Source organism: Hibiscus syriacus, unplaced genomic scaffold, assembly GCF_006381635.1.
Source record: "Hibiscus syriacus cultivar Baekdansim isolate YM2019G1 unplaced genomic scaffold, ASM638163v2 tig00013285_pilon, whole genome shotgun sequence".
Classification (NCBI taxonomy): Eukaryota; Viridiplantae; Streptophyta; class Magnoliopsida; order Malvales; family Malvaceae; genus Hibiscus; species Hibiscus syriacus.
The window spans coordinates 1776772-1803243 of record NW_024062299.1 but is presented as its reverse complement, the minus strand read 5'-3'; the positions used below and the strand labels follow the sequence as shown (position 1 = coordinate 1803243).

General features: G+C 34.6%; 3 protein-coding genes and 1 long non-coding RNA gene across 4 annotated transcripts; 3 read left to right on the top strand and 1 right to left on the bottom strand.

Moving 5' to 3' along the window:
* Window positions 1–1024: 1024 nt before the first annotated feature.
* LOC120206120 (probable WRKY transcription factor 14) lies at window positions 1025–3434 on the bottom strand. Its single transcript, XM_039205864.1, has 3 exons — window positions 2595–3434; window positions 2117–2257; window positions 1025–1967 (listed from the first exon to the last, which is right to left on the bottom strand). The coding sequence occupies exons 1-3, from the start codon at window positions 3179–3181 to the stop codon at window positions 1484–1486; spliced, it is 1212 nt and encodes a 403-aa protein (XP_039061795.1). The 5' UTR covers window positions 3182–3434; the 3' UTR covers window positions 1025–1483.
* A 3016-nt stretch (window positions 3435–6450) lies between these two features.
* Window positions 6451–11190, top strand: LOC120205833 (alpha N-terminal protein methyltransferase 1-like). Its single transcript, XM_039205626.1, has 8 exons — window positions 6451–6605; window positions 6693–6837; window positions 7924–7982; window positions 9039–9158; window positions 9702–9803; window positions 10086–10140; window positions 10546–10643; window positions 10882–11190. Exons 1-8 carry the CDS (start codon window positions 6471–6473, stop codon window positions 11005–11007), a joined length of 840 nt encoding a protein of 279 aa, XP_039061557.1. The 5' UTR covers window positions 6451–6470; the 3' UTR covers window positions 11008–11190.
* A 4277-nt stretch (window positions 11191–15467) lies between these two features.
* On the top strand, window positions 15468–17170 carry LOC120206119 (berberine bridge enzyme-like 17). Its single transcript, XM_039205863.1, has one exon. It carries the CDS (start codon window positions 15500–15502, stop codon window positions 17105–17107), a length of 1608 nt encoding a protein of 535 aa, XP_039061794.1. The 5' UTR covers window positions 15468–15499; the 3' UTR covers window positions 17108–17170.
* A 1696-nt stretch (window positions 17171–18866) lies between these two features.
* LOC120205834 lies at window positions 18867–21866 on the top strand. The gene is made up of 2 exons (XR_005524064.1): window positions 18867–19067; window positions 21730–21866. It is a non-coding gene; the product is annotated as an uncharacterized LOC120205834 (long non-coding RNA).
* Window positions 21867–26472: the final 4606 nt, after the last annotated feature.

Here is a 26472-nt window from a genome sequence, read left to right as displayed (position 1 = left end):
AAAATCGTGAGTAATAGTATCAACCATGAAACCCCATTTACTTTTGTTTTCTTGTAATGAATATATTATGACTTCTCTCATCCCATCAATCAATCAAATTACGAAGCAAGAAAATCAAATTATAAAAATAACGATATTACTAAAATTTAATGAGTGATAAAGATAAGGTCGAAAAAGTTGAAGTTATACTAAAGAATTCAATCTGACGTTGATATAAGAAGAATATATGGTACGAGAAATTCGAGAAGATATTAAGTGAGTGCAAACGGATTTAGTATCATGTTAAGCATTAAACCAATTTTACCATTTCATTGCTGCCATTTTCGTTGGTGTAAGAGGTCAACTTTGGACACTTGTTTTCCTCCATTGAAGTGACTTCTATTGTAAAGATATCTTAACTTTCACTAAAGTTGATGGATTTTAAGGCATATTCACTATTCTTTGTATTAATTAATTACTTCGGATATAGTTTAGGTCTATCATAGTATTAGACCTCAAAAGTTTTAGGGGAAAACTTCACATGTCATGAAGCTGCTTTTGACCAGCACTTCTTCAATTCTGTCCAATTGATTATATGCTAATCCCAGTACGAAAATGAACGGGAGAGAGTGCAAATCGGGGTATTGGGATCTACGCTAAATGCTTATTTGTTTTAAAAGCTAAGGTTGTGTGGTTCAATTTGAATTATTGTTGCTGTAATAACATACAAAAGGACATAAGTTCCAGCGTATTTAAGTATTCATATAAAATCTTAAATTTATCCATAAATTTTCAAATGTTTTAATTGAATTCTTATAATATCATTGTCATATCAATTAAGTCATGTGTTCTACCCATACGAATATATTACAAAAATATACAATGTCAATAAAATTTAAGTCGGGAATGTTATCACCCAACCCTAAATTGGGTGGGACATTATACGTTACAGACGTGCTCGAATCTATGTTTTCTCTGTAAATCCCTGTACATACAAAAAAGATTGAGAATACAAGTGAAGCTTTATTTTTCTAATAAATTGTTATTTATTTTCTTCACGTCCAAGCAATTTGTAAATCTTTTTCTGGGTTTTTAACAACAGTGATCACCCACGTTGAGAAGAAAATAAAGGTGAGGGGTTAAATAATTTGTTCCACTTGACAACGAAAAGAAGAAGAAGAAAAAGTGAAAGAAAAGGGCCGGCAAGGGCAAGTCCCATCCCCGCCTCTCACTGAGTTATCACCGAGTCATGTCTTATGGGACGTACTTGTGTCCACTGTTGAAACCTTCTGTTCCTCAGGCTTTGTGTCCCATCATCCACACCAATATTTCCAAAAGGAAAAGTGAAATTAATTGTGGGGACTCACTGAGTTCGCTCCCAGTTCAGCAGCCACCCTTTCTTTAATCTTGGCGACACTGTATATTCTGGTAAATAACAACATACCATAAACAAATCATCCCCCACAACCGCATGCAACTTTCAAAACCCTCTTTTTGGCTTCACTCAAAACGAAGCATTGTTGTTGTAATCAAACAGCAATGGATCGATGGCTTTGTTTTCGTTTAGCACTTCATCTTCGGTTTCACGTCCGCCAAACAATAGGTTCAAAGTGTCCGTCTCTAGTTCTAGTTCATCCAAATCTGCAAAGAAATCCTCAGTTTGCTGCTGTGATTTTGGCATTGCAGGTATTTCTTCTTTAACCGGTGTGCTCTTTGTGTCGTTGTTGCTGTTGGTCTCTTTGGCTGTGTTTTGGGCTTGAGAATTACTCGGTGAATCAATCTTGGGACCGGAACTAGTACTACTAGCATGGGCTTTCGATGGCTGAGACTGAGACCTTGTTGAACCTGCAAGTGCATTTATTTGGGTTGGCCATGGATGATTGTGCTCGGATGTGTAGGTGATCACGAGCATGTTCGGATCGGTTCGGCTTCGTTCCACTTGTTTCCTGGCCGAGCAGCCTTTGGAACTGCTGCATCTGTAGTATCCCCTGCAGTACAGATAATTACACGAATCAATTTCATTTAGTGTTCGATTTCTGTGTTAACCATATAAGCATGTTTAATTTGATGATGATGTTGATGATATGATATTAACATGATGACAGCATATGGTGAGTAACGCATGCATAAAATATACCTTGGATAAGGGGAGCCTTTGATAGGTTTCTGGCCATATTTTCGCCATGCCCACAGATCAGAGGGAACTACTTCACCACTAGACCGGCTGTTTGCAGCTGCCGGTGCTGGTATACACACCACCTTCTTGGCCTGACTGTTTCTGCATGTTCAGCCAAACAAATATAAACAACAAAACAATCTTCCTAAGCAAGATTGTTGTCTGTCTGCTCGAGTTGTACAATTTAAGGCAGGGTCATCACTTATCAGACATAAAATGCATACTTCCCCTTAAAGATGTACCATTTCTGGTTTGACTCAGCCATGCATATGTATGCTTCCCCTTAATGTTAATTACTTTCTGACAATATATAAACCCTAATTCATAACATCAAGTTGACATCAATTTCGAATACGATCTTAGAAAATTATTTTTCCTTCGACTTATTATATATAAATATGTTTATTTGGTTAACTAGAGAAATAAATATTACCCTAACCTTCTCTTGATACCCAGATTCCGCGGAGATGAGATCTGCTGTACCGGGACTGATGCAGTGGTGTTATCAATCAAGCAACCTTTTGAGGTGTTTACATTAAGCATGCCGCTTGGGAGCACAGCAGGCGCCTTATGTCCCCTGGGAGAAACACAGGCAGCAGCCATCACCTGTGGATAACACGGCGGCGGCTGCACGGGTCGTGGACTGGAGTTATGACCATGAGAGATCTGAACCCGAGAAAAAATGTTACAAGGACTCGTGGTATCATCATGACCACTGGCGGAAAAGCTTGAAGTGTCTTCGATAATAATCAGATGATGATCGTTGGTGGAATTAGGGCTGCTAAAGTAGCTCGAACTCGAACCGTTAAGCTCGTGAAGAAGTGGATCTCTCATGGTGGAAAAAGGGTCACCGAAATCGTTTATTCTATGATATTCCATGGCTGCCGCCGACAATGAAAAACTCAGAGGATCGGAGGTGAATTCCTGCCATGGAAACATATCTGATTGTTGAGCAGCAGAGGCTTGAACTAGGTCGCTTAAATCACCTTGATAATTTTCCATTTGTAGACCAAAAACACTGCTCATGGTAACACCAACACAAAAGATTACATATTTACATGTAAGAAACAACCGATTCCACCATTTTACTTCTCTCCAGCTCCCCTCTGCGCTCTAATTTGCACCGAATAAGGTAGCATAAGTTGAAAACATGCAGATTTATGTCAATTACTATGGTTTTTGATGTAAGAACGGAGATGGGTTTTGGTTATTACAAGAAACAAAAGCAAAGAAGGGTGTTTTTTCTTTTCTTTTGGAAGAACGAGAGAGAGAGAGAGAGAGAGAGACGCTGACTTTTCATACGAAACTGCTTTTTCTCAGCACGCAAACTAGAACAAGTTGAAGAAGGTGTCGAAAGAACAAAAGAAAATCAGTTGCAAACTGCAAAATCAACTCATAAATAATACAACTGTAATCAAATAGTAAAGTAATGAAGTCGTGAGGTGGGGAATTTGTAGTTTAATGCCTTCTAGCATATTAGTCTATATTTTTTTTGATTAAATTTGAATAATTAAGTTTTTAGTCAAATTATTTTAATTTTTAATAAATTAAAAATCAAATCATTAAAAAATCTCACAATATCAATATAATAATTCATACAATAATCCATATGTATTTCATTATTAACATAACACAATGTGTTGTCACTTTATTATTATATATAATATTTTAATAATTAAAAAGAGTTTTATTTTTTAGAGATTTTAAATCTAAATAATTGTGCTTATATAGTTTAAATATATTTATTGTCAATAGTTATGTTGTGGCTACCTATACTAATAGAAGAAAATATAAGAAATGTAAAAAGGATATTACCTTTACCCAAAGGTTTGTGATGGAAAAGTAGAAAACCGCAAATCTCGGAGGAAGTGGGTTTGAGCCATTGGGTGCAATTGTCCAATGTGTCACCATAATATAAAATACCATATAAAATATAAGACATCTTCAATAAAACACACTTATTTAATTATATTTTTAAAAATAAAAATAAGATGAAATTCACAAATATGGCAAAGTGCATACGATTGAGTAGATATAACTACGTTTTCATTCTTCTTTGTTGACAACACATCCCTCTTTCTATGTCATTGGCCTAACCTTATAAATGTGCACATCCCTCTTTCATTTTTTGTATGTTTAAAATTCAGTTCGTATTTTTATTCAAATTTTAGTATCCCTATTTTTATTCAATTTAAATTATAAATCTCATCTAAATTTTAATTTATATCACGTAAAAGTGGTTATAATGTAGCTTGAGGCTTTAATGGTTTTGTATAGGGATAGGCATGGGTCAGGTAAGGTCAGGTTTTTAGCCAATCCGATTCCGAAAACGATACATCTCACCCAAATTCGATCCGATCCGAAAAATATACACCTTCAACCTGATCTGATTTTTTTGAGATAAAATCTGAATCCGACCCGACCCGAAATAATATATTTATTAAAAATATTATTTTTATTCAATAAAAATGAATTTTAATTGAAAAAAATAATATAGAGACAGTTATCGTTAAATATAAAGATAAAATTATATATATATTTTTGATTAAGTCAAATCAATATCTTTTAAACTAAATTCGAACTGACTTGACCGAATACAACATCTAAAAAATTGATACGACTCGACCAAAATCCGATTATTAAAAAAAAATCGACCGATCAGGTCCCATGTCCAATCCTCGTTTTGTACCGGAGACTAGAATGGAGGTCAAATGATACAACGTACTTTGGGTTTGGGTTTCGGCCTAAAAGTAGGGTTCCTTTGATTTACTTTTGAGTTTAAACAAAACCTAAATCTTACATGTTTGATTAGACATTTTCACGTCTTTTGAGTTCACCTATGAAAGGTTTTATTTTTTTATTACCAGTAAAAATAAAGTAGGAATAAAACGAGGGAGTTAATTTTTCCTAACTTTGTTGGCCAACCAGCTATAATCTTAAATATTACATAAATGAGAAGAATCGAATGTACAACAATTATTAATGCTCTTGTTGAATGGACACTTGTCTAAATGGCTGTCCTTTGTTTCCATATGTAATGGGGTAAGGGGGAGGTAAGATAGTAGGTTGCCCCCAACACTAAGTTGAGAGCAGCTTCCGTAGGAGACCTCCAAATTATGAAATGGCTTCCATAGGACTCGATCCCACGACCTCTACCAAATTATGAAATGCCCTCCATAGGACACTTGTATGATTCTTTCAAACATTATCCTATTATTCTTTAAGTCATGTGAGGAGCAATGATAAGGAGGAAGAGAATCATTAGAAATTACTTGTTATAAACAAATCTGAAACTCTCTTGTAATAAATTCTCCACATGATTAATATATAGATTCACCGGGATTCTGTTGGTGGCCCATTGCCCCATTCATCCTGCCAAAACCCTACTTGTTGGTGGCTAAAAGATAAAATTTTATAATAATATTCAAATTATAAAGGATTTATGGCATACAATAACCATAATTCTGACTGTTTATTTATAAAATTAATTATTCGATGAGTAAAAAAGTAACAGGTATACTCTTGCACAATTTGAGTATTCAACAAGGTCCATATCATGGAGAGGATCTTCACAGACATCATAAATCATCATTTTTCATATTGCGGGGAAGATTTTTCCATGCATTTTTTTAGACTAAATCAAAACGAAATTTGAATTACAGACTCTGACAATAACAATAATCAAAATCTCAAGTTATCATTCCAACAATAACAACAGATGATGTTTATCGACTTAAACCTATTAATATGATAGACCAAAGTTTATCAAATTAAAATAGATAATAAGTTTCAAGATGATAAAGGGACTAAAATCGCAAGTGAAGCGATGACTATTCAACACGCAGGTTAATATTTCCTAGCCTTGCCCACCATCATCCTCATCTTGCCATGTGAAGCAAGCCCGTAATCTCATCGCATTCAGTTTTTAAAATTTCTTGGTAAATTAAGATATATAATTTAATTATAGTTATAATGAATGGTTAGAGGCTGACAAATGGTATTAAATAACGTTGATTTTAAGTTGGACTCGTAAAAATATAACGTAAGAGATGTGTTTGCAGGCTGGTAGTTTGAATCCAAGTAGGTCTTATTCGATTAAGTCCAATTTAAAAGTATGGCCACTTCATTTTTCCAGCATTATTATATTATATTCGGACTGATTTTAATCGAAAAGGCTCCATTTATCTAAAATACAACGATACAAAGCACGCCGATGTGGATCCGGCCCATACCCAAAGCTATTCCTCAGCAATATCCAATAATAGCCTTGTCGCCACCATATTTATGCACCACCACCAAGGCGAGCTCAAACGAAATGGAGGCAGCCGGCACCGACTCCGACGGCAGAGAATTCAAAAGCTCACAGGAAATGTGGAGAGAGCAAGTTGGAGATGGTGGAGATGATCCTAAGAAGTCTCAGTGGTATCGTGAAGGCGTTGCTTACTGGGAAGTAAGTCCACTTTTAACTTTGGGTCTTTCATTTCTGTGGGAACCCAACTGATGAAATACTTGGTTTCTTTTGTTATTGTGAAAAAAGGGTGTGGAGGCGTCCGTAGATGGGGTATTGGGTGGATTTGGGCAAGTAAACGATGCTGATATTAATGGCAGTGAAGCTTTTCTCAATACCCTTTTGCATGAAAGGTTCGGTGATGCTGGAAGAAATCAGCATCTCGTTGCTCTCGGTACTTCTTTTCTCTGTGTACCTTTGTATGTGTGTGTGTGTCTTACATTTTTATGTATTCAGATACCCAGTTTTGTGCTGTTGATGTAGTTTTGCTTATATAGATTATATGTATATTTATTCAGTGAAAGTAGAGGTCCCATTAATTGCGCAAGTGCAAAGTTGCTGTAGCCATAGGTGGAAAACCTTATACTATGAATTAATAGGAAAACATGGATGGGGATGGTAGATATTGGGTGGGATGTTGAGTTCAATATCTGTCATTAGTGGCTGAAACTGGCTAACAAGATAACTTGAGAAGACGACAATGAAACTTATGTTCCATATCCCTCTCCTAAAATGAAGAATAGGAGAAGAAAATTGTATCAACCACGGGAAAAAGGCATGGTTATTCACATAATTACCAATTTTTTAATTGGGATGATCTGATCACCAATTTTAGACATTGAGCTTATGGATTTACTATTGCCTAAGAGATGGGAGAGGGTATGAATACTTCTGACTTGTTGGTCTATACCAAGGCAATTGATTAGATTCATGCAAAGGAAATGGTTAGGAGAAATTATTTCATTAACTATTGGGGATTTTACTTTAAAATGAAGATAATCACAAATTGATTATAAATATCTTGATAATAGATGCACTTAAGCACTTAGCTCAAATACCTGCGTGTATCCAATACATGAAGAGCCGGGTTGAAGCTTCCCCTTCTAAAATTAAAAGGAAAAAAAATGATAATAGCTGTATGTTCCCTCAAAATTTTATCATAGTGTGGTTCATGTTACTTGAACTAATGCAAACTTTTCAGTGATCTCAGTGCTCGATATGGAAAACCTTAGGGCATGGAATGCTAAGTTAAACACTACTAGTTCCTAAGATTCTGCTTTACACTTTTACTAACATTTACTTTTAAGTCCATGTAAGCAGTAGTAATATCTGATAATGGCGCTAAAGCATAATTAGAATATTGCTAGGGCACTGACCTCTTAGATATATCATTTATTCTTGATGCTTTTAATTGTAATTACAATCACAAATTATTTGACATTCTAAGCTCTTAGGTTCCATGGTAATTAAAATACTGCAGATTGTGGTTCTGGCATAGGGAGAATAACCAAAAATCTTCTCATAAGATATTTTAATGAGGTGAGTTCTTTTTCCTCTTTCTAATGGTATATTTATAATATTCCCTACATTTACCATCTTTGCAGTTAACGTACATTTGATTCATAGTAATGTAAAGATTTTCCTGCTGTATTTGAATGGAAAACAAAAATGGTCGTTCATTTTAAAGAACATTGTTACATAGGAGTTATTCATATATACTTCTAATAGGTTTGCTTGATCATTTCGTAACTATACGATTTTTATTGGACTAGAAAGGCTAATTTGAATTCATAACCATATTTCTATTAAAGAAAACCAGAATAATGGCTAAATTTGAAGTTGGAAAAAATGGTTTGGGGTTCTAAAACCACAATCAAGTGATATCCAAGTATGATACAACAAGCTAATGTGTTTAGAAGTCTGTTTCTAACTGTGTTACACCAGCTAAGCTTAGCCATTAGAACTCATTGAAAAAATACATGCTGGTCACATGCCAACTTCATAAAATGAAAACATAGTTACAGACTAAATTAAAGTAAAACAACACAAATTATTTGTTAAAACTAAGATTGAAATCCTGATATGTTAACTTTGCAGTGTTTCTCTCGCTCATTAGCACATATGAATCCTAACAAACATTTTATTATAAATTAAATATTAATTTAATCTGTTTTTCAATTTTAGAAAGCACTTCTACTCTTTTTCCTAATAATGACGTTTTTCTTTGCTAATATGTGGCATTTAGCCAAAAAATTTCAATTGTCACACCAATAAAAGGGCCACACATCTGTTTTTAACTATTGCTATTATCCTTTTCTCTGATAATAACCAATGCCATTTCAGTTGTCCTTAAATAAACTTTTAGTAGAAGTGTGAGGATTGAGTTCTTTAAATTCGGGGTAGAGGGATTAAAACCGTCAAATTGAGCTAGTAAAGGACCAAATTAACTATTACATTATGTTGATTTTGGCTGTTTCTAAGATTTTGGGTTTCTATATTTAACTTGATAACCGGGTCTTTTTCCCTCTCTTTTTCTTTATTGATATGAAATGATAGCTATGCTTTCTGACCCCTTTACGTTGTACTATATTCCAGGTTGATCTACTTGAGCCAGTGTCACGTTTCTTAGATGCCGCCCGTGAAAGTTTGTCTCAGGAACATTTTGTTGCCTCTGATCTGCACAAGGCTACTAATTTCTACTGCGTCCCGCTTCAAGTAATGTACTTCAAGACTTTATTGACACTATAGCTACGTGCTTGTTGATGTGTTGACGTATTCATAACTATGGTTTAAGTCCATGTAAGCTATGTATTTCAAACTTTTCACTTAACCCAAAATTATGGGCTTCAGCCATGTAGCATACACCTCAAAAGTATAAAATTCAATATTAGCATTTGAAATATGGTTTTCTGTCTGACACCTGAATCTGGGCAGGGCTTCAATCATGTTCTGTAGCACTCAATATGAAACCTAAATGATTAGACTACCTATGGATTCAAGTAAATTTTTTGCAAACACTCTACTCTCTTTTTTGGTGGTGGTGGTTGTGGGGGAGGGGGGAGGGGTGCAGGGTGCAGGGACTAAGGAGGTCAGGTCCTGGGTGGGTTGCAGTGAATGAGCCCTCAAATATTTACAGTGATAATGTTCATCATCAATGCAAGTTGATGCTGTGCCTGTCTTGTTCTTATGCTTCTAGCTGGTAATTTTTGCATATAAACAAGAATTTGGTAGTCAATTCTACTTTATTTGTTATTTTAGGAGTTCACTCCTGATGCTGGAAGGTACAATGTTATTTGGATCCAGTGGTGCATTGGTCATCTGACAGATGAAGACTTCATCTCATTTTTTAAGAGAGCAAAGGTGAAGCAATCTTTTTGGGACAAAACTTATGTTTTATTTGACATGTTCTGCTGTGTAGAAGTGCATGGAAAGATGATAATGTGCTGACATTTTTCTAGCTGTTGTCTAGTGTGTCTTCAAAGTGCCTACCTCTTTGATTTTTGAATGATTAATTGTCAGAGTATCGCAATGCTTTCTATTGATTAATACCTTGGATTTGTGTAATTACTCTTCTTGTTTATACGAGTTGAAAGATTATATTTTCTTAATTTAATTTAATATGGTGATTAATGTTGATTCCAGGTAGGCCTTAAACCTGGTGGATTCTTTATCTTGAAAGAGAACATTGCAAGAAATGGTATTGTATCTATGACCTGTTTTTCCGAGTATGCTTGATTGCCCCTCTTTCTCCCTCCTCTTTCTTGAGAAATGGTCTAGTATTAGTGCTTTTACATTCCTCGAACTTTCTTATGTTTTGGTAAATTTTCATCAAATTGGTTTCTTGGCAACTACTGTTTGATTTTGCATTCATGTGTCTTCCCTTGAATAAAAAAATCTTATTGCTTAAGAAAAACAGAAAAAAAATCTGAAAAGATCCTATTTTCCCCCACTCATATTTTTGTAACTGGAGATAACTTTAGGATCTATAAATTCACTTTGAAATGAGGTTGCAGGTTGAAACCTCTTGACTGGTCTTTAAACAGTTCTGGAATTCTTCCAGTGGCAAAATGAGCTTCACTGAGCTATTATTAATCATTTGCAGGATTTGTTTTGGATAAAGAAGACCGAAGCATCACAAGATCTGATTTATACTTCAAGGACCTATTCCGTCAAAGTGGATTGCACCTCTATAAAATGAAGGTTCCTTCTTTTGCACATCAGGCATTAATAAGAGTTGATAAATTATAATGCTTTTTTTAAACAGAATAATACATTTCCTCTAAAATCAGCAGTTGTTGCTTTATGAGGCTTAGTAGACTTCACCAGGATGTAGTTTCAAAAGCCGATCTTTCTGATCACCTTGAATGCAATTCCTTTGCTCTGGTACCATAATTTAACCTGTTATTATTTATGTTTAGTTTATTATTCTTGAAAACAGGACCAGAAAGGATTGCCTGAGGAATTGTTTGCTGTGAAGATGTATGCTTTAACAACTGAAGCACCAAAGAAAGTTCATAAGACCCGATCTAAGATGCAGGCCAACAGACCCGCCATCATTAAATGATTTGTTGTTTCGAACTTGCTGTGTTCTTGTAAGTGCTTAGTTTTCGAGTAGCGCGTATCACTGTATTGTCTGATGGAGAAAGTATTAGTTTGGCTCAAATAGTGTTCTCAGCTTGACACATTTTTCTTATATGCTTTGAATGGAGAAATCCTTGACAAGAGAAATGGATGAAAATCATCTTAAATTAAGTGTTGGATAGATGTGATACATGAACAAGTAGGAGAGTTTTCTTTTGTTATGGACCTATATATATTGCCAATATATTTGAGTAGGCTCACCATTTTCATGGAGGAAAACGCTGCTTGTTTTTACATCACAACCAATCTCAGGCCATTGGCCTTGAAGATAACACTTTGAATCTATGTTTCCGACAGTCACAAGTCGACGTTCACTTGTTGGCTGATCCATTCAGTGACAAGGGCCCTCATATTCCGACTTCAACACCAAGTTGTGGTGGTTCAACTGAACCAATACGTTATATTCCTCAGCATACTTTCTGTGGCACTTTTCCCTTGAATTGTTGCTATCCCAGTAGATTTCAACTCACTTATTGTGCCATACCATAAGATCCCTTTACACAACAAAACCCTCACTTCCCCCCCAACCCCCCATGAAAACACAGCCACCACAAGCAGAAACATCACAGCCTTTATCTTATACCTACGATGATTTGGGATAATCCTGGACTCGAAAAAACACGAAGAATCATACCGTTTCAAGAACAAAGAGTCCGATATCTTAGCCTCGGAGAAATGGTTGTATGAAAGATTGAGAACCGTAAGGTTTGTGAAGATTTGTATCAGGACAGAACTGTGCGGATCTCTTGATTTTGGGTCGGGTCACATACAAAACAACATTATTTTAAGGTCTAAACAATCATCTCAAAATAATATCGTTAATTGAGTAAACTTTAATTTTTACATATCATCCAAATATTTAAAGTTGTTTTAAAAATATTTCACATTATCAATTTGGACCTAGGTCCACAGTTAGAAAAAGTAGAAGGACCAAATTAAAGTAGAAGTATTTAAGAGGGGCTTAAATTGTTTATATTATTTTTGGTGGATATTTATATTATTTTTGGGTAAATGGGTAGGCTCGTACTGTCTTTGCTATCTGGTGTTTGTTTCGGTTCTTGGACGAGTTTGTTGGTAGTTAGATCTCAGTAAGTGCCGGTTCTCCATGTCTCGGGGCTTCTTTTTGTTCACGCTCGGGTTGCGGGTGATGTTGTGTTTGAGGTGTTGGCTCGTTTCTTTGGATATGAAGTAGGTGTTCGATCTCGTTTTAGTTCTAATTTCTTTTTTGTAGTTTGTTTGTGTTGAATGTCTTGGAAGGGGTTTGGGATTTGTAGTAAGGCTGGGTTTGAATTTGTGTGTAGTTCAGCTTTGTGGTATTGTTTCTTAACATCTCTACCACCTCAAGACACACTCTTTTTCCCATTTAGATTAGGGGTTTTTAATGAGGTCTTTGAGATGGTTTACTTTGTAAACGTTTCGTAATACAAAGTACCATCTTTCAAAAAAAAAAAAAAGAGGGGCTTAAATTACAGTTAAGACCTATTATGAAATTAATATTACGCCAATCCACATCATGTTTACGTACCTATGACTTTCATGCAACATTCTATCCTTATCTGTAACTTCAAATTTCAACTTTTCATTCGGCTGGCATCTTATAAAAGTTTTAAAACTTACTAAATGCCATAAATATCATTGTCAATTAAATAATATAATAACTATTATAGAAAACTATATTCAAATATATATCTCTGTATTTCTATTTCAGTCATCAATTATTTTTTAAAATTATATTAATTTAAATGCACCGTTTCCCCTCTAAAATATGTTATTTATATCGAGTTATCCCTCAAAGTATTTTTTAGAACATTTTGCTTTCTGAATTTTGAATTGTTACCTCGTTTGTCTCGAATAGTTAATTCCGTTAAAGAACTCAATGATGGATTATATATTTAGTCACTCAACTATTCATACAATTTCATTTTGGTCTCCCAACTAATTTGTTTTTTTCAAAATAGTCACTAAACTTAGTTTTTTTTTTCTAAATCATTATTGTATTGTCTTCTTCACCGGTTTCGTCCTCATCTAATAGATGAATTTCTGAACAACTTCTATGATTAAGGCAAGGAACTCCACACCATTCATGCATGTGATGAAGGCAAAATCAATGAAGGTTTCATGCTACAAAATCATAATAAAAGAGCTATTAGTTTATATCGTTATAATGAATATCTTTATATATAATATTACTCAAAATCAATACATAGCACTTCCAGCACCAAAACTAACAATCACATCCAAGCAAAAGTTAGGAAGGTAAAAAAATAATAATAATGACAAATGAACCAACTTCTGCTTGATGATGCCTCTAGTTTGAGGACAATATTCGTTTGCAGCTATATATTCTGGATTCCATTATAAACCAGAAGCAGAAAGGATGAGCGGAGTCCTGCCATGAATGCTGCAGATTTCACGCATTGGTTCACTACAACTATTCTCTTGTCCGCTTAACAAAGGAAACTTTTACATGGTAAAGAGCAACAAGCACTTTTACATGATAATGTAAAGCCATACCTTTTGATGTTCAGTTTTGTTTTTACCATGGTGCCGATTGATCATCCGAGTCCGGGATTATCTTTGTCTTACCCTCTCCATGCTTCCGTTTCAATCGTAATTAACGACACCATCTTTAACTTACTTTTAAAGGAAATGAGTATTACTAAATATGATGCATCTTCCAGCTTGATACAACCCCACCTTGCATTTTCTCCCTCGGAAACGGTGCTGGATAAGGTTGTTTTTGCGAACCAAGGGACGAAAGATTATTATGTATTTATGTTGCACTTGAACGAATGGAGGTTAACGTTAATCGCTGCATAGTGATGGCTAAAAAAGGTGGCGATCTGGATAGAGGAGCTGTTGAAGAAATAACTGCATAGTGGCGGGTTTATTGTTTTAGTGGTGATTTTAAAAAGAAAAATAGTTGGGTGATCAAAACGGAACTGTAGGAATAGTTGATTGACTAAATATGTAATTTATCTTTGGTTTTTTTAATAGAGTTAACAATTATGAGCAAATGAGTAACGATTTAAACTTTAAGAGATAAAAAGTCTCAAAAATACTTCAAAAGAAAACTCGGTACAAATGATATATTTTAAGGGGTACATTTAAGCCAATTATATTTATGTTATGTTATATTTTATTTTTATTTTCGTATCTCTTCGTCAAGTTTGCTGATTGACTAAACAAAAATTAAGATGTGATATGATATGATAAAAGTTTCAGTCTTTAAAACTTACAAATTTTATCAAAATGGTCTTAATCTAAAATTATTTAATAAATCTTTAATATTTTTTAATTTAGTCTTTAAGTTTGAAAATAATTTAATCATAGTTTTTAAATATGGAGGATTTATTAAATTATTTTGAATTAGGACTAATCTAATAGAATGTGTAAGCTTTATGGATGAAAATTACAATTATACCATGCCACATTACCATCCTATTAAGTAAACAATCAAACTCAAGGGAGGGGTATTAAAATAGAAATAAAACATAAAATCACATATGACTTTTAGAAAAATAGTTAGGTGATCAAAATAAAAGTACAAGATTAGACGAGATATTAAATCAATAATTTACGCTCTTAGTATTATATTTGTCTTAATTATTGTAGAGCAAAAATTAGATTTTAACTAAACCCAAACCCATTTTCGTTTTTGTAAAAAAAGTTGTTATGTGAGTATGGCGAAAATGTAACTCAAAATCATTTATTTATACGTTTGTTTTCAACTTGCCAACTTGGAAGGTTTGATTTGAACATTTTGTCTTTTGAAAATTGAAATTTTTGATTTTATTTGACCATATATTATTCAACGAAAGCAGCCGAAATATTATTAGATTTTTTTTAAAAGAAACCATTAAAATGCTATTATTAGGATTACTTTAAAGAAATAATTAAAAAAAAATCTTTTCTACATATTATTAACGTAACATGCAAATCTACATGTCTTAAAATTCTTAAGTTAATGTTGGAGAAACCGACACACGTATGCTAATAGTAACTTATTATTAATACGTTGAAATAATTGATTCTAAAGTTGTTCAAAATCTTATATTAACGTAAATGAAAAATTAACATATAATCTGATTAATTAACAGTAATCTTAAACTCTAAACTCTAAACATTCATTAAATTATAAGTTATAAATTTATATATATATTTATAATATTGTGAACGTTGTAAATAATAATTATTGATTGAATTGGTTATATTTAATTTAATTTAAAATAATATTAACAATGAATTATTTGAATAGTCTTAGAGACGTGTTTTCTAACGTTTTCATACTGGGAGATAGAAATGAATGAAGTTGATTAAAATGCCGCCAGCCGCCTCTTCTCCTCCGTCCCTATATATACACCATTGAACCATACAAACAATGCACCAATACCATCTAAAATCATTCAGAAAAAATGAAAGCTTTAATCTCTAACCTTGCCATCTTTTCGATCTTCGTTTTGTTTTTTATTTCATCGGTGACATCTACCGACCAAGTCAATAATTTTCTCCAATGTCTTCCTACACATTCTCACCGTTCCTTTCCAATTGCCGATGCCATATTAACTCCCACCAACTCCTCTTTCCAATCTATTTACCAGTTACGTGCGAATAACCTTCGAATCTTATCGTCGGCAACTTCGAGACCAGTGGCCATTATAACTGCCCTGCATCCATCCCACGCTCAAGCCACCGTGATTTGTGCCAAGCGCCATGGGTTGCAAGTAAGGATCCGAAGTGGCGGCCATGATTACGAGGGACTTTCGTACACCTCCGACGTCCCATTTGTGATTCTGGATATGTTCAACCTTAAGTCCATCGATATCAATATGAAAACCGAGACAGCGTGGGTTCAGGCCGGGGCCACGACGGGTGAACTTTATTATAGAATAGCTGAGAAAAGCAATGTCCATGGATTCCCATCTGGTGTTTGCACCACTCTCGGCATTGGTGGACACTTCAGTGGAGGTGGCTATGGATTTCTTATGAGAAAGTACGGGCTCTCCATCGATAACGTCGTTGACGCGCAGCTGATCGACGCCAATGGTAGAATCCTTAACCGGAAATCAATGGGAGAAGAAGTGTTTTGGGCAATAAGAGGTGGTGGAACAACCAGCTTTGGGATCATCCTTTCATGGAGGGTGAAGCTGGTTCGTGTCCCACCTAAGGTTACTGTTTTCACCGTCCAAAGGATTTTGAACCAAGGCGCAACCGACCTAGCTTATCGTTGGCAACAAGTTGCACCGAAACTGCCTAAAGATCTCTTTGTGAGACTTCAGCCTGAGCCTATTAACAATGGTGGCAGCAACAAAACCATTAGGGTTTCATTCATCGGCCATTTTCTAGGACAAACTGACAGACTTATACAATTGATGAACGTAAACTTTCCCGAACTGGGTTTGACCCGAAATGATTGTTTAGAGATGAGTTGGGTCGAATCAACCCTATACTGGGCCGGTTTCCCCACCGGAACCTCCATCGATGTGTTGCTGAATAGAGTGCAAGTGGACCGAGTGTTCTACAAGACCAAGTCCGATTACTACAAAGCAGTGATTCCTAGGCAAGGCTTGGAGACATTATGGCAAGTGTTGATGGACATTGAAAACATCTTCGTACAACTGAACCCTTACGGCGGGAGGATGGAAGAGATTTCAGGGTCGGAAACTGCCTTCGCACACCGCGCTGGGAACCTATTCAAGGTGCAATACACAATTACATGGTCCGAGTCCGACGGAGGCATCAACGCCGCGGGACGTTTTGTCGAACTATCGAGGAGGTTGTACAGTGCAATGGCACCGTACGCGTCGAGCAACCCGAGAGAAGCGTTCGTCAACTACCGGGATCTCGACGTCGGCAGCAATGAAAGTGGGGAGACGGATTTCGAGGTCGCGAGGGAATACGGGACCAAGTATTTCGGGAACAATTTCATGAGGCTGACGGCTGCAAAAGCCATGATTGACCCCGATAATTTCTTCAAGAATGAGCAAAGCATACCGCCATTGCCAACGCCGCCAGCTCATTGAACAATCGTCTTCTTCAACTATCAATAAGATTGGAAGCAAATATCATGTCGTTTCTCTTGCCACGACACGACTTCTTCCCATTTATTATTTGTTATATTGTTGCTTGTAATTTAAACACTGCATGTGTAATAAATGATATAGTTTGATTTGTGTAAATCCATTTTACGATTTCTCATATAATTTTTTAATAAATAATTGATTCAAGTAATGGTACGAGTTAATCAAGCATTAATTCACTCGTATATTAATTATACGTTATGTGTATTATATGACTACTAATTTCACAAGGTTGGCAATACATCGATGGCTTTGGTTAAAAAAGAAATAAAAGTGGCAGTAAGTACACGTGGAGGCTGGCCAATAGATTTTAGTCAAGTCAAATGAAACGGTGAAGAAGTTTCCAATTGAATAGTCAAAGATTTTGTTATCTTTTGCTTCAACCTCCGTTTCGTGTTTACAAAACCAAACTATGACCACACGACATAATTATCCAATAGATTTCGTTAATTCTAAATCTCATCCCTCTACTTTATCATATGAAAAATCTTTTACTTTATTTTATCAAAAAATTAATTAAGTTATTGATAAACACATGAACTTAAATTATAATTTGAACTCAAAATCTATTAAATATCAATTACAATTTTAAAAATAATCATGTAATATTATTTCCTAGTTTCGGCTAAAAAGATAAGGATATTATTTTTGTATATAAAATGTCATAATGTTGCTTCCGTATATGTAGATATTGTAAGATTCAGAATCATAAATGTAAGATTGAGAATCAGAGAATAAAAAACCAACAAATGTACTCTCAAACATATCATATCTCATTACACAACATGGCTAACCTCAAACACAATGTCTTCCAAATGCTGATGACGATATCTGTCTTTCTGTATCCATGGGCACTCGCTGCGAGTGAAGACTCACTATTCAAAAACTACCATATTCATGTCGTCAATGATCTGCCTTTGTTCCACTCACCACCCAATGTGCCACAATTTTATTTGCACTGCAAGTCTGGCGACCGAGATCTCGGTGATAAAGCCATGTTAAAGGGCGAGGACTACACTTGGGATACGAAAGTGAATCTTTTTCGGACGACCCTTTTCTTCTGTAACGCACGATGGGTGAATTATAAGAGAATAACTTTTGACGCTTTCAAGGCCTCAAGAGACGAAGGCCGGTGCGAAGAGTATCATAATTCTTGCATTTGGTCTGTGAGGAGTGACGGGATTTATTTTAGCAAAGATAATGCCACTTGGACTAATGAATATCCATGGTAAATTTCTAGTGAAAAAGAATTTTCTTATTTGAATAATTGAGAACAAATTAATTTATATTTTATCCATCAACAATCTATATTTTATAACACTATCTTATGCTATTATTTATAAATCTTTTCTTATAAGTTATAATAATGGAACCTATGATTTTCAGTATTGTGTTTAAGTATGTTTGGATAGCTAATTGTTTTATCTATTAATAGTATTGATTAATTTTGATCCGTAAAACTATAAGAAAGACTCTGTCAATTCTTAATTTAAAAATAGCCATATAAGATTGAAAATCAAAATATAAATATTAAGAAGCCTTGTACAAAACATATAACACACACCATGGGTAATCTCAAAGACATTACCTTCCTGTTAGCATTTCTTCTCTTGCATTTTTCATTTGTCAAAGGTGATTGGTTCATAAATTATCACATCCACGTCACAAATGATTTACCTTTATTTCATTCGCCACCTGATAAGCCGAATTTATTTTTGCAATGCAAGTCTGATGATAAGGATATCGGTGATAGACCGATGATGAAGGGACAAGATTACACGTGGGACACGAAGATAAACTTTGTTCGGTCGACCCTTTTCTACTGCAACGCACGATGGGTGGACCACAAGAGAATAACCTTCGACGCTTTTAGAGCCAAAAGAGATGATTCCCGGTGCAAGAAGTACCACAATTCTTGCTTGTGGTCAGTGAGGGCCGATGGAATATATTTCAGCAATGATAATATCAATTGGTTTAACGAATACCCTTGGTAGAATTTAAACTATGAATTTCTATCCTCGTCGAGAACCGGATCCATTTGTTTAATTTTTCTTTCTTTCTTTATTCTATTATTATTTATTTGTTTATCGATTAATAAAACAAATTATAACTTCATTTCTGAAATTTAAGTGAATGAAATAATTTTACAATACTTTTTTTATAAGATGAAGTCGATTACAATGAGAGTCGAGTTCTTTATTTTTTGGATAAATCAATTTTATTATCCAAAGAGCAGTTAACTGCTACAAAAAACAGCAAGTTCTTACAACAGTAACAATAACTTACAATCAATGTTTACAACAAAAAATTTCAATAAACTATACCCCATTGATTACAAAGTGAGATATTCACACTATCCTTCCTATTAATGCTTCTACCCCGTAATTTTATAGCCACTGTATCTTGAATGGCATGGAACAAAGCTTCAAAAGATCTCGAGCAGCCTGTAAAAACCCTTTTGTTCCTCTCTTCCCATATTGTATAAGTAAAAGAAGTCCAAGCAAGCTTCATGATAGTAACGAGAAGGGATTTACCTTTCCATGTAGCACAAGCCCAAGATATGTGATCATCCCAAGAGCATGGTCTTCTTCGAATGCCATTTAGATGTAAAATCGCATCCCATAATGAGCTAGACAAAGGACAATGAAGAAATAAGTGATTCCTAGATTCCAAAGAGTCATTGCAAAGCACACATTGATTATCAATCTGAATTCCCATTCCAATCAATCTATCTTTAGTTGGAAGTCTATTTAGCAAAGCCATCCAGGTTATAAGGCTAAACTTAGGGACATGGAGAGGGAACCAAATTAACTTGTGCTTTGCAATGACTCTTTGGAATCTAGGAATCACTTATTTCTTCATTGTCCTTTGTCTAGCTTATAAGGAAATTCTGGGTTTGAGATTTTGAAGAAGGAAAATCTCAAAGCCATCCAGGTTATAAGGTTAAACTTAGGGACATGGAGAGGGAACCAAATTAACTTGTTCAAGAGGGACATGGTGATTGTCTACCTTTCCATGTAGCATTTCTTCTCTTGCATTTTTCATTTGTCAAAGGTGATTGGTTCGTAAATAACACATGAAATTTTCCTTCTTCAAAATCTCAAACCCAGATTTTTTAATTCCTTTTGATTAACCCAGATTTTTGAATTCCTCTTGATTAACTAATATAAAAAATTATATTATGCTTAAAATGTACATATTAATTAAAATAAAAAATCTGGGTTAATCAAGAGGAATTAAAAAATCTGGGTTTGAGATTTTGAAGAAGGAAAATTTCATGTGTTATTTGCATAGATTTAAAATCGTAAAGAATTTAAAGTTTATTGATCCAATTGGAAAAGTAGGGTGATCAGAATAGGAACTCCTTGAAAGTTAGGCGACTAAACAAGTAGTTTACCCACATTTTGCTTTCCTTTGTAGAAACTTCATTCAAAAGTGAACCTTTTCAGGATGGTCTTATAGTTGAAATATACGTCCGTGCTACGTATGTTTTGCCTAAGCTACTTCAAATGCCAAGATCACAAGACTAAGGTGGGAGAAGAATAGGATTATTTGATAAAAAAGTAATCAGATTATATACTATTTCATTTAAAAAAAATATTAGAACATAAGTTTAAGCTCAAAGTCTATCAGATGTGATAGTTAGTTAGAAATGGATCTGTATCCTTAGAAATTTTAGTTTTTCATATAGTTTAGGTGTTTTTCATATCTTCTATTTTTATCTAATTTTATATCTCTAACTTTCTAATATAATTTTTTAAATTCGATTTTGTAATAAAAATTATGAATTTGTTCATGTCTATAACTATGTGAAATCATAATATAAAAATCAAAATCAAGAACTAGGTAATAGTATTTCCCTGGTTTTGTGCATGTTTTGTGCATGTAAGAATAAAAAAGGTATAAATAAATAAATAAATAGGCTTACTACTTTATTTGTAATAACATTGATGTCATATATAAGGTAAGATTCAAATGTTTTTTAAGCAATTTCAACGCAATTTCTTCTCGGAACCAATCCTTCTTACCGTTGTTTATGTGATTGTTTTATCTATTAATATTATTGGTTAATTTTGATCCGTAATAATCAAGAAAAACTGTCAATTTTTAGTTCCGTTGACCAATTTAAATTCAAAATTTATTAGATACCATTTTTAATTTAAAAATAGGATTCAAAATCAAAATATAAATACCAAGAACCTTGTATGATGATCACACACACCATGAATAACTTCAAAGGCATTGCCCTCCCATTGATGCTAGCATTTTCCTTTATGCATTTTTCATTTGTTGATAGTGGTTGGTTCCTAGACTATCATATCATTGTCACAAACGATTTACCTTTATTTAATTCGCCACCCTTTAGGCCGAATCTATTTCTGCACTGTATGTCCAAGGACAAGGACATTGGTGATAGACCGATGGTGAAGGGACAAGTTTACATGTGGGACACAAAGATAAACTTTATTCGATCGACCCTTTTCTTTTGCCAAGCTCGATGGGTGGATCACAAGAGAATAACCTTCGACGCTTTCGTGGCTAGTAGAGACGATTCCCGGTGTAAGAAGTACCATACTTCTTGCATGTGGTCCGTGAGGAACGATGGGATTTATTTCAGTAATGATAATATCACTTGGCATAACGAATACCCTTGGTAGAATATAATCTACAAATTTGTATTCTCATTGGAGAATCAAATTTATTTGTTTACTTTTTTAATTTATTGTATTACTATTTATTGATTTTGTACGAATAATCGCTGATTTTAAGAATAAAATTATCGTCGATTTTCTCCATGGCACTGGTGATTATCTTGCAATGCATCTTCTCAGATAGCTTAGATATAAAAAGAGTGGTGCAATTCCTATACTTGTCTCCAACGAACTCCCTTGTTTTTCTTATGGCATTGGCGGTCATTATGAACTATTCACCCCATGACATATATACTTGGAAGCTATTCCAATTTAATTTAATTTAATCTAATAATTTAAAAAATTGAATGATTGAAATTATTAATTAAACCAAGTTTAAACATACAAATATTCGAGGCTTGGTGTTAGTATTGACGGAGATGAACTAGAAACGGTGCTTGAACTTGCTAGACTAAAAGGGCTGGCAGAAGAAATTTGGATCGCTTTTGGATATTCAGGACAAAGTACTTTCGAAAGCTAGAAAAAAAAGAGATCGAGCGTTGAAGAGATTCAATGTGTTAAAATCCGATCTAAATTCAACTGAACTATCTGGTACATCCCTATCAGATTTGGATTTAAAGAAAAGGTGGGCTGCTTATGTTGTAAAGGAATATCATTATCATTAAGTAGGAGTTTTGGTAGTGAGATAGTTGATGTTCTCTAGCCACAAGAATTGCGCGTGATTGTCGGGGAGTGAGCGAAGTCAAAGGGGTTGTAGACCGATGAAGTCATGATATTTTACAGTTTCAGCTGATTTGGTGATCATGGTTCTTGTTACTGTCTTCGGATTGCTCACTTAGTTGCTTTGTTTGACTGAATTTTGTTTTTGTGGTCCAATCCTTTCTAGTCCTATTCCATTATGATGGTTGTTTTGTATGGGTGTTCGTGTGTGTTTGGTTGTGGTTTGGGGTTTGTAATGTTTGTTGCTATGTGGCATCCTTGTATTGTTCTATCCCACCTCTTGGTTCACTCTTTTTCCTCCATTTAGGATTAGGGAGGTTTTTTAATGAGGTCCTTGAGGTGGTGTACTTTGAATTTGATTATAATACAAAGTACCCTCTTTCAAAAAAAAAAGAAATAAAAACATATACTACTCGACTATTTAAGATCAAGTCATCTAACACCCTCCATATATGAAGATTATGGTTCAAAACTTGTAGTAAAGTTTGATTTCATTTCCATTAGTATTTGCAAGAGCTATGAATTCTTCTATGGTTTGGTGATATGATCGAAATGGTTGTTGCTGATATGGCTTGTGATTGGCATTAGCTGTTTTTTTAGGATTTTGAGTTTGTTGTATTATTTTTAGTGTGATTATGTCGTGTGTTCATGGTATTTCAGATAGTTTTATTATATTTCTCTTAGGATGTAATCTGATGTTTGTTATTATCTTTTTACTTCTTCACTACAGCAAAACAGGTTTTTTGCGGCGTTTTTTTTACATATAGCGGCGTTTTTAAACACCGCTAAAAACACATGCGGCGTTTTGACAAACGCCGCTAAAAGTGCTGCTGAAAATAGCATCGCTAAAGTTAGCGGTGTTTGTCACAAAAACGCCGCAATAGGTGTTGGTGTTTAGCGACGTTTTCCCTACAAACGTGGCAGTAGGTTTTGAGATTTAGCGGTTTTACTTACAAACGCCGCAGTAGGTGTTGATATTTTACGTCTTTTTTCCACAAACGTCGTAAAAGTTGGGTATATCGCGACGTTTCTAGTATACAAACGCCGCTAAATGTATGGTATATTGCGGCATTTTTTTACAAACGCCGCTAAATAACACATAATTTAACAGTTCTAAAAATAATGCTTGATTACCCCAAATCTGTTTTTTCAACCTGTTTCATTATCCAACAAACAAAACAACAATAAGATCAAACTCTATATCCATAACAAACATCATCAAATTCAATATAATAAATAAAAGTTTTCATTAACGTAATATAAGTTCAGTTAAACAAGGTTCAGTAACATTAACAGAATGCTCATAACATAAATGAGACTACGATGGTGGACTCTGAGGTTGCGTTTTCTGTATCATTAGCATCATATCATTGAGTCGTTTTTCAAATTCTTCACATCTCTGTTGATATGTTGCTTCTCTTTGTACTGCCGCTGCTTCTCTCTGTGTTACCGCTGCTTCTTTCTCTGCTTTCGCTGCTGCTCTGGCTGCTTCTTTCTCTGCTGTTGCTGCTGCTCTGGCTGCTTCTGCTGCTGCTCTCTCTGCTTCCCTTGATGCTCTCTCTGCTTCCCTTGCTTCATTTTTCGCTTTCAAGTTAGCCATTTGTTGATCCATCTCAGCCAACTTTTCTTTTAAACGACTAACTTCGTGGTGGGAAGATCGAGACTGTGATGACATGTACTGTGATGAGCTGGATCCAAAATATTTGGTGGGAGTAATGAATGATCCTTGACAACGCACCTGACCATATCTTTCAGGACCCAAAACGTTATTAATAGTTTGGTTTTCAATGTCATCATCATTAACAATACCTTGACTCGAAGCAGTAGCATGATGCTCCGCCTTTTTTCCCTCAATTTTTCCTAATAATAAAGTGAATAATTAATTAAAATAAAAAATGTCATGATACAAATATAAATAAAGTCAGTAAATTTAAAACATCTACCCAATAAACGTACCATAATTTCTGCAGCGTCAACAGTCATAGGAGTGACATCCTTCTTCGTATGTGTCATGTCGAAGAGTTGGATTCGACCAACTTTAGAACCGGATGTATTTTCCTACAATGTACCATAATATAATAACTATGAGTTAGTATGTACATGGAATTCAAAAAACTATTTCAATAATCTATAATACCTCCTCATGAGCTATACAAGCAAAGCTCTTTGATCCAGCCGTGTGCGTAAACTTTTGTTGTTGCGTGCTAACAACACCAACATGCTCTCGGTCCTACAATGTCAAACAATCATTTTTAATGATGATTTAAAATTCGTTACAATTATTTCTGAAAAATCATCATATATGTCCTTTTTTGAACTCCAAAATCTGACTGCATCTTCCCATTGGTACCTGAACATTCATGGTGGGACTGTTTGCAACTTCTCTTCAAGGCTGAGATCATTCTTGAAGTATTTCTTCTTTAAGGAGCTCTTATGGTCCCTCTATCTCTTCCCTAACGCTTGCTTCACATAATCGTCAGAGACCTCTAAAGAAAATTTCTCCTATACAGCAAATAAGTGTGCACCGTAAGTATAAATTAGTATTGAATTTCTATAGAGTATCTATTATAATGACATTATTACCTTAACAAAATCCACCGCTTGATTTTTGTTACTATTAGGCATTTCGCGCCATGACTCGTAATTGATGGGTAACAGATTCGCATTACGTCCAACTATGCCTAAGTAACCTGCTAGAAGACTTGATTCTGGGCCAATAGGCTGACCGGCATAATTTCTTGAAACTTGGACACGATGCCCAGGAGGAAGTTGGTATAATTCCTTCAAAGTTGTACGTCCTCGAGTCTTGCGCGTTCCTGCATTTTCAACTATATAATAAATTATTAAAGGCCAGTTTTGAAAATGAACAAAGTAGTAAATAATGTTTCGAAGATTACTTTGAATTTCTACTTCTTCTTCAACAGTTTCAGGAACTTCGGAAGAGTCAGGTGCATTCGATTCCTCATTTATTTTTCTCCTCGGTATATTATCTATAATAAACAAACATGAGTAATAAAAAAACGAATTAAGTAATGAATATATTGAAAGACAACATGTTAAAGGTTATAACATTATAAATAAATAAAGATATAAAATCGTACAAAAGTTTTATATAATGTCAGTTGTCATAAATATCTTCATCAACGTCCTCCCGAACCCATTGAAATTGTGTTGTATTAGTGATAGTTTCATCTAAGTTTTGCGGTAGTAGAGGTAAACATTCTGATCTTGTTTCAATGTCATCTCTACTTCCATCCCCAATGTCTATCAAGTCTCTGGGAGTATGTCGAAACACAACATACCAACCGTCATCCATTGGATCGTGACAATAAAAAATTGTTTCACTTGAGAAGAAAATACATATGGTTAATCCATTAAACGTTAACCCGTGTGAATTAATCGAGAGAAATTTACCATTTTAAACCCGAATTTATCTCTTTTTATACATCTGTTTACATCAACCCAGTCATACCGAAACAACACAACCTTTCATTTTTCATAATAATCTAACTCAATAATGTCCGTAAGATTTCCATAATAATCGACCTCTCCCTTATGTGGATTATTGTCCCTTACAGTAGCATAACTTGTAGTTGACGAAGTAACTACGGCTCCACAATTTTGTGTCCTCAATCTTTCACGAGATTTCGTATGGAACATGAACCCATTAATGAGGAAGGCATTATATCTTTTAACTATTCTATTCGGACCTTGAGAAAGCCATTTAACTTCATCACTAACTTCTCTCCTACTCCAAACCTATTACACATGAATGGTGAATTAATTTGCATTGATGTTGATATAAAAAGCAAGACATATAATTTATAAGTGTTCCGTAAGATTTAGTTGCTTACCGTCTGGCCTAACCATTAATGAAAAGTTTCTGTGAATAACTTCTGTAGCTCTCGCTGATTTAATCTTCGGGAGCGTGCTCGA

What these genes read in the sequence shown, in the direction of transcription:
- LOC120206120 (XM_039205864.1), bottom strand. Translation starts at nt 3,181, where the DNA reads ATGAGCAGTGTTTTTGGTCTACAAATGGAAAATTATCAAGGTGATTTA. An exon ending in AATCTGGGTATCAAGAGAAG is followed by an intron (nt 2,258 to 2,594) that starts GTTAGGGTAATA and finishes CTGAACATGCAG; the next exon opens with AAACAGTCAGGCCAAGAAGG. An exon ending in AAAGGCTCCCCTTATCCAAG is followed by an intron (nt 1,968 to 2,116) that starts GTATATTTTATG and finishes TCTGTACTGCAG; the next exon opens with GGGATACTACAGATGCAGCA.
- LOC120205833 (XM_039205626.1), top strand. Translation starts at nt 6,471, where the DNA reads ATGGAGGCAGCCGGCACCGACTCCGACGGCAGAGAATTCAAAAGCTCA. An exon ending in AAGGCGTTGCTTACTGGGAA is followed by an intron (nt 6,606 to 6,692) that starts GTAAGTCCACTT and finishes TTGTGAAAAAAG; the next exon opens with GGTGTGGAGGCGTCCGTAGA. An exon ending in TCTACTGCGTCCCGCTTCAA is followed by an intron (nt 9,159 to 9,701) that starts GTAATGTACTTC and finishes TTGTTATTTTAG; the next exon opens with GAGTTCACTCCTGATGCTGG.
- LOC120206119 (XM_039205863.1), top strand. Translation starts at nt 15,500, where the DNA reads ATGAAAGCTTTAATCTCTAACCTTGCCATCTTTTCGATCTTCGTTTTG.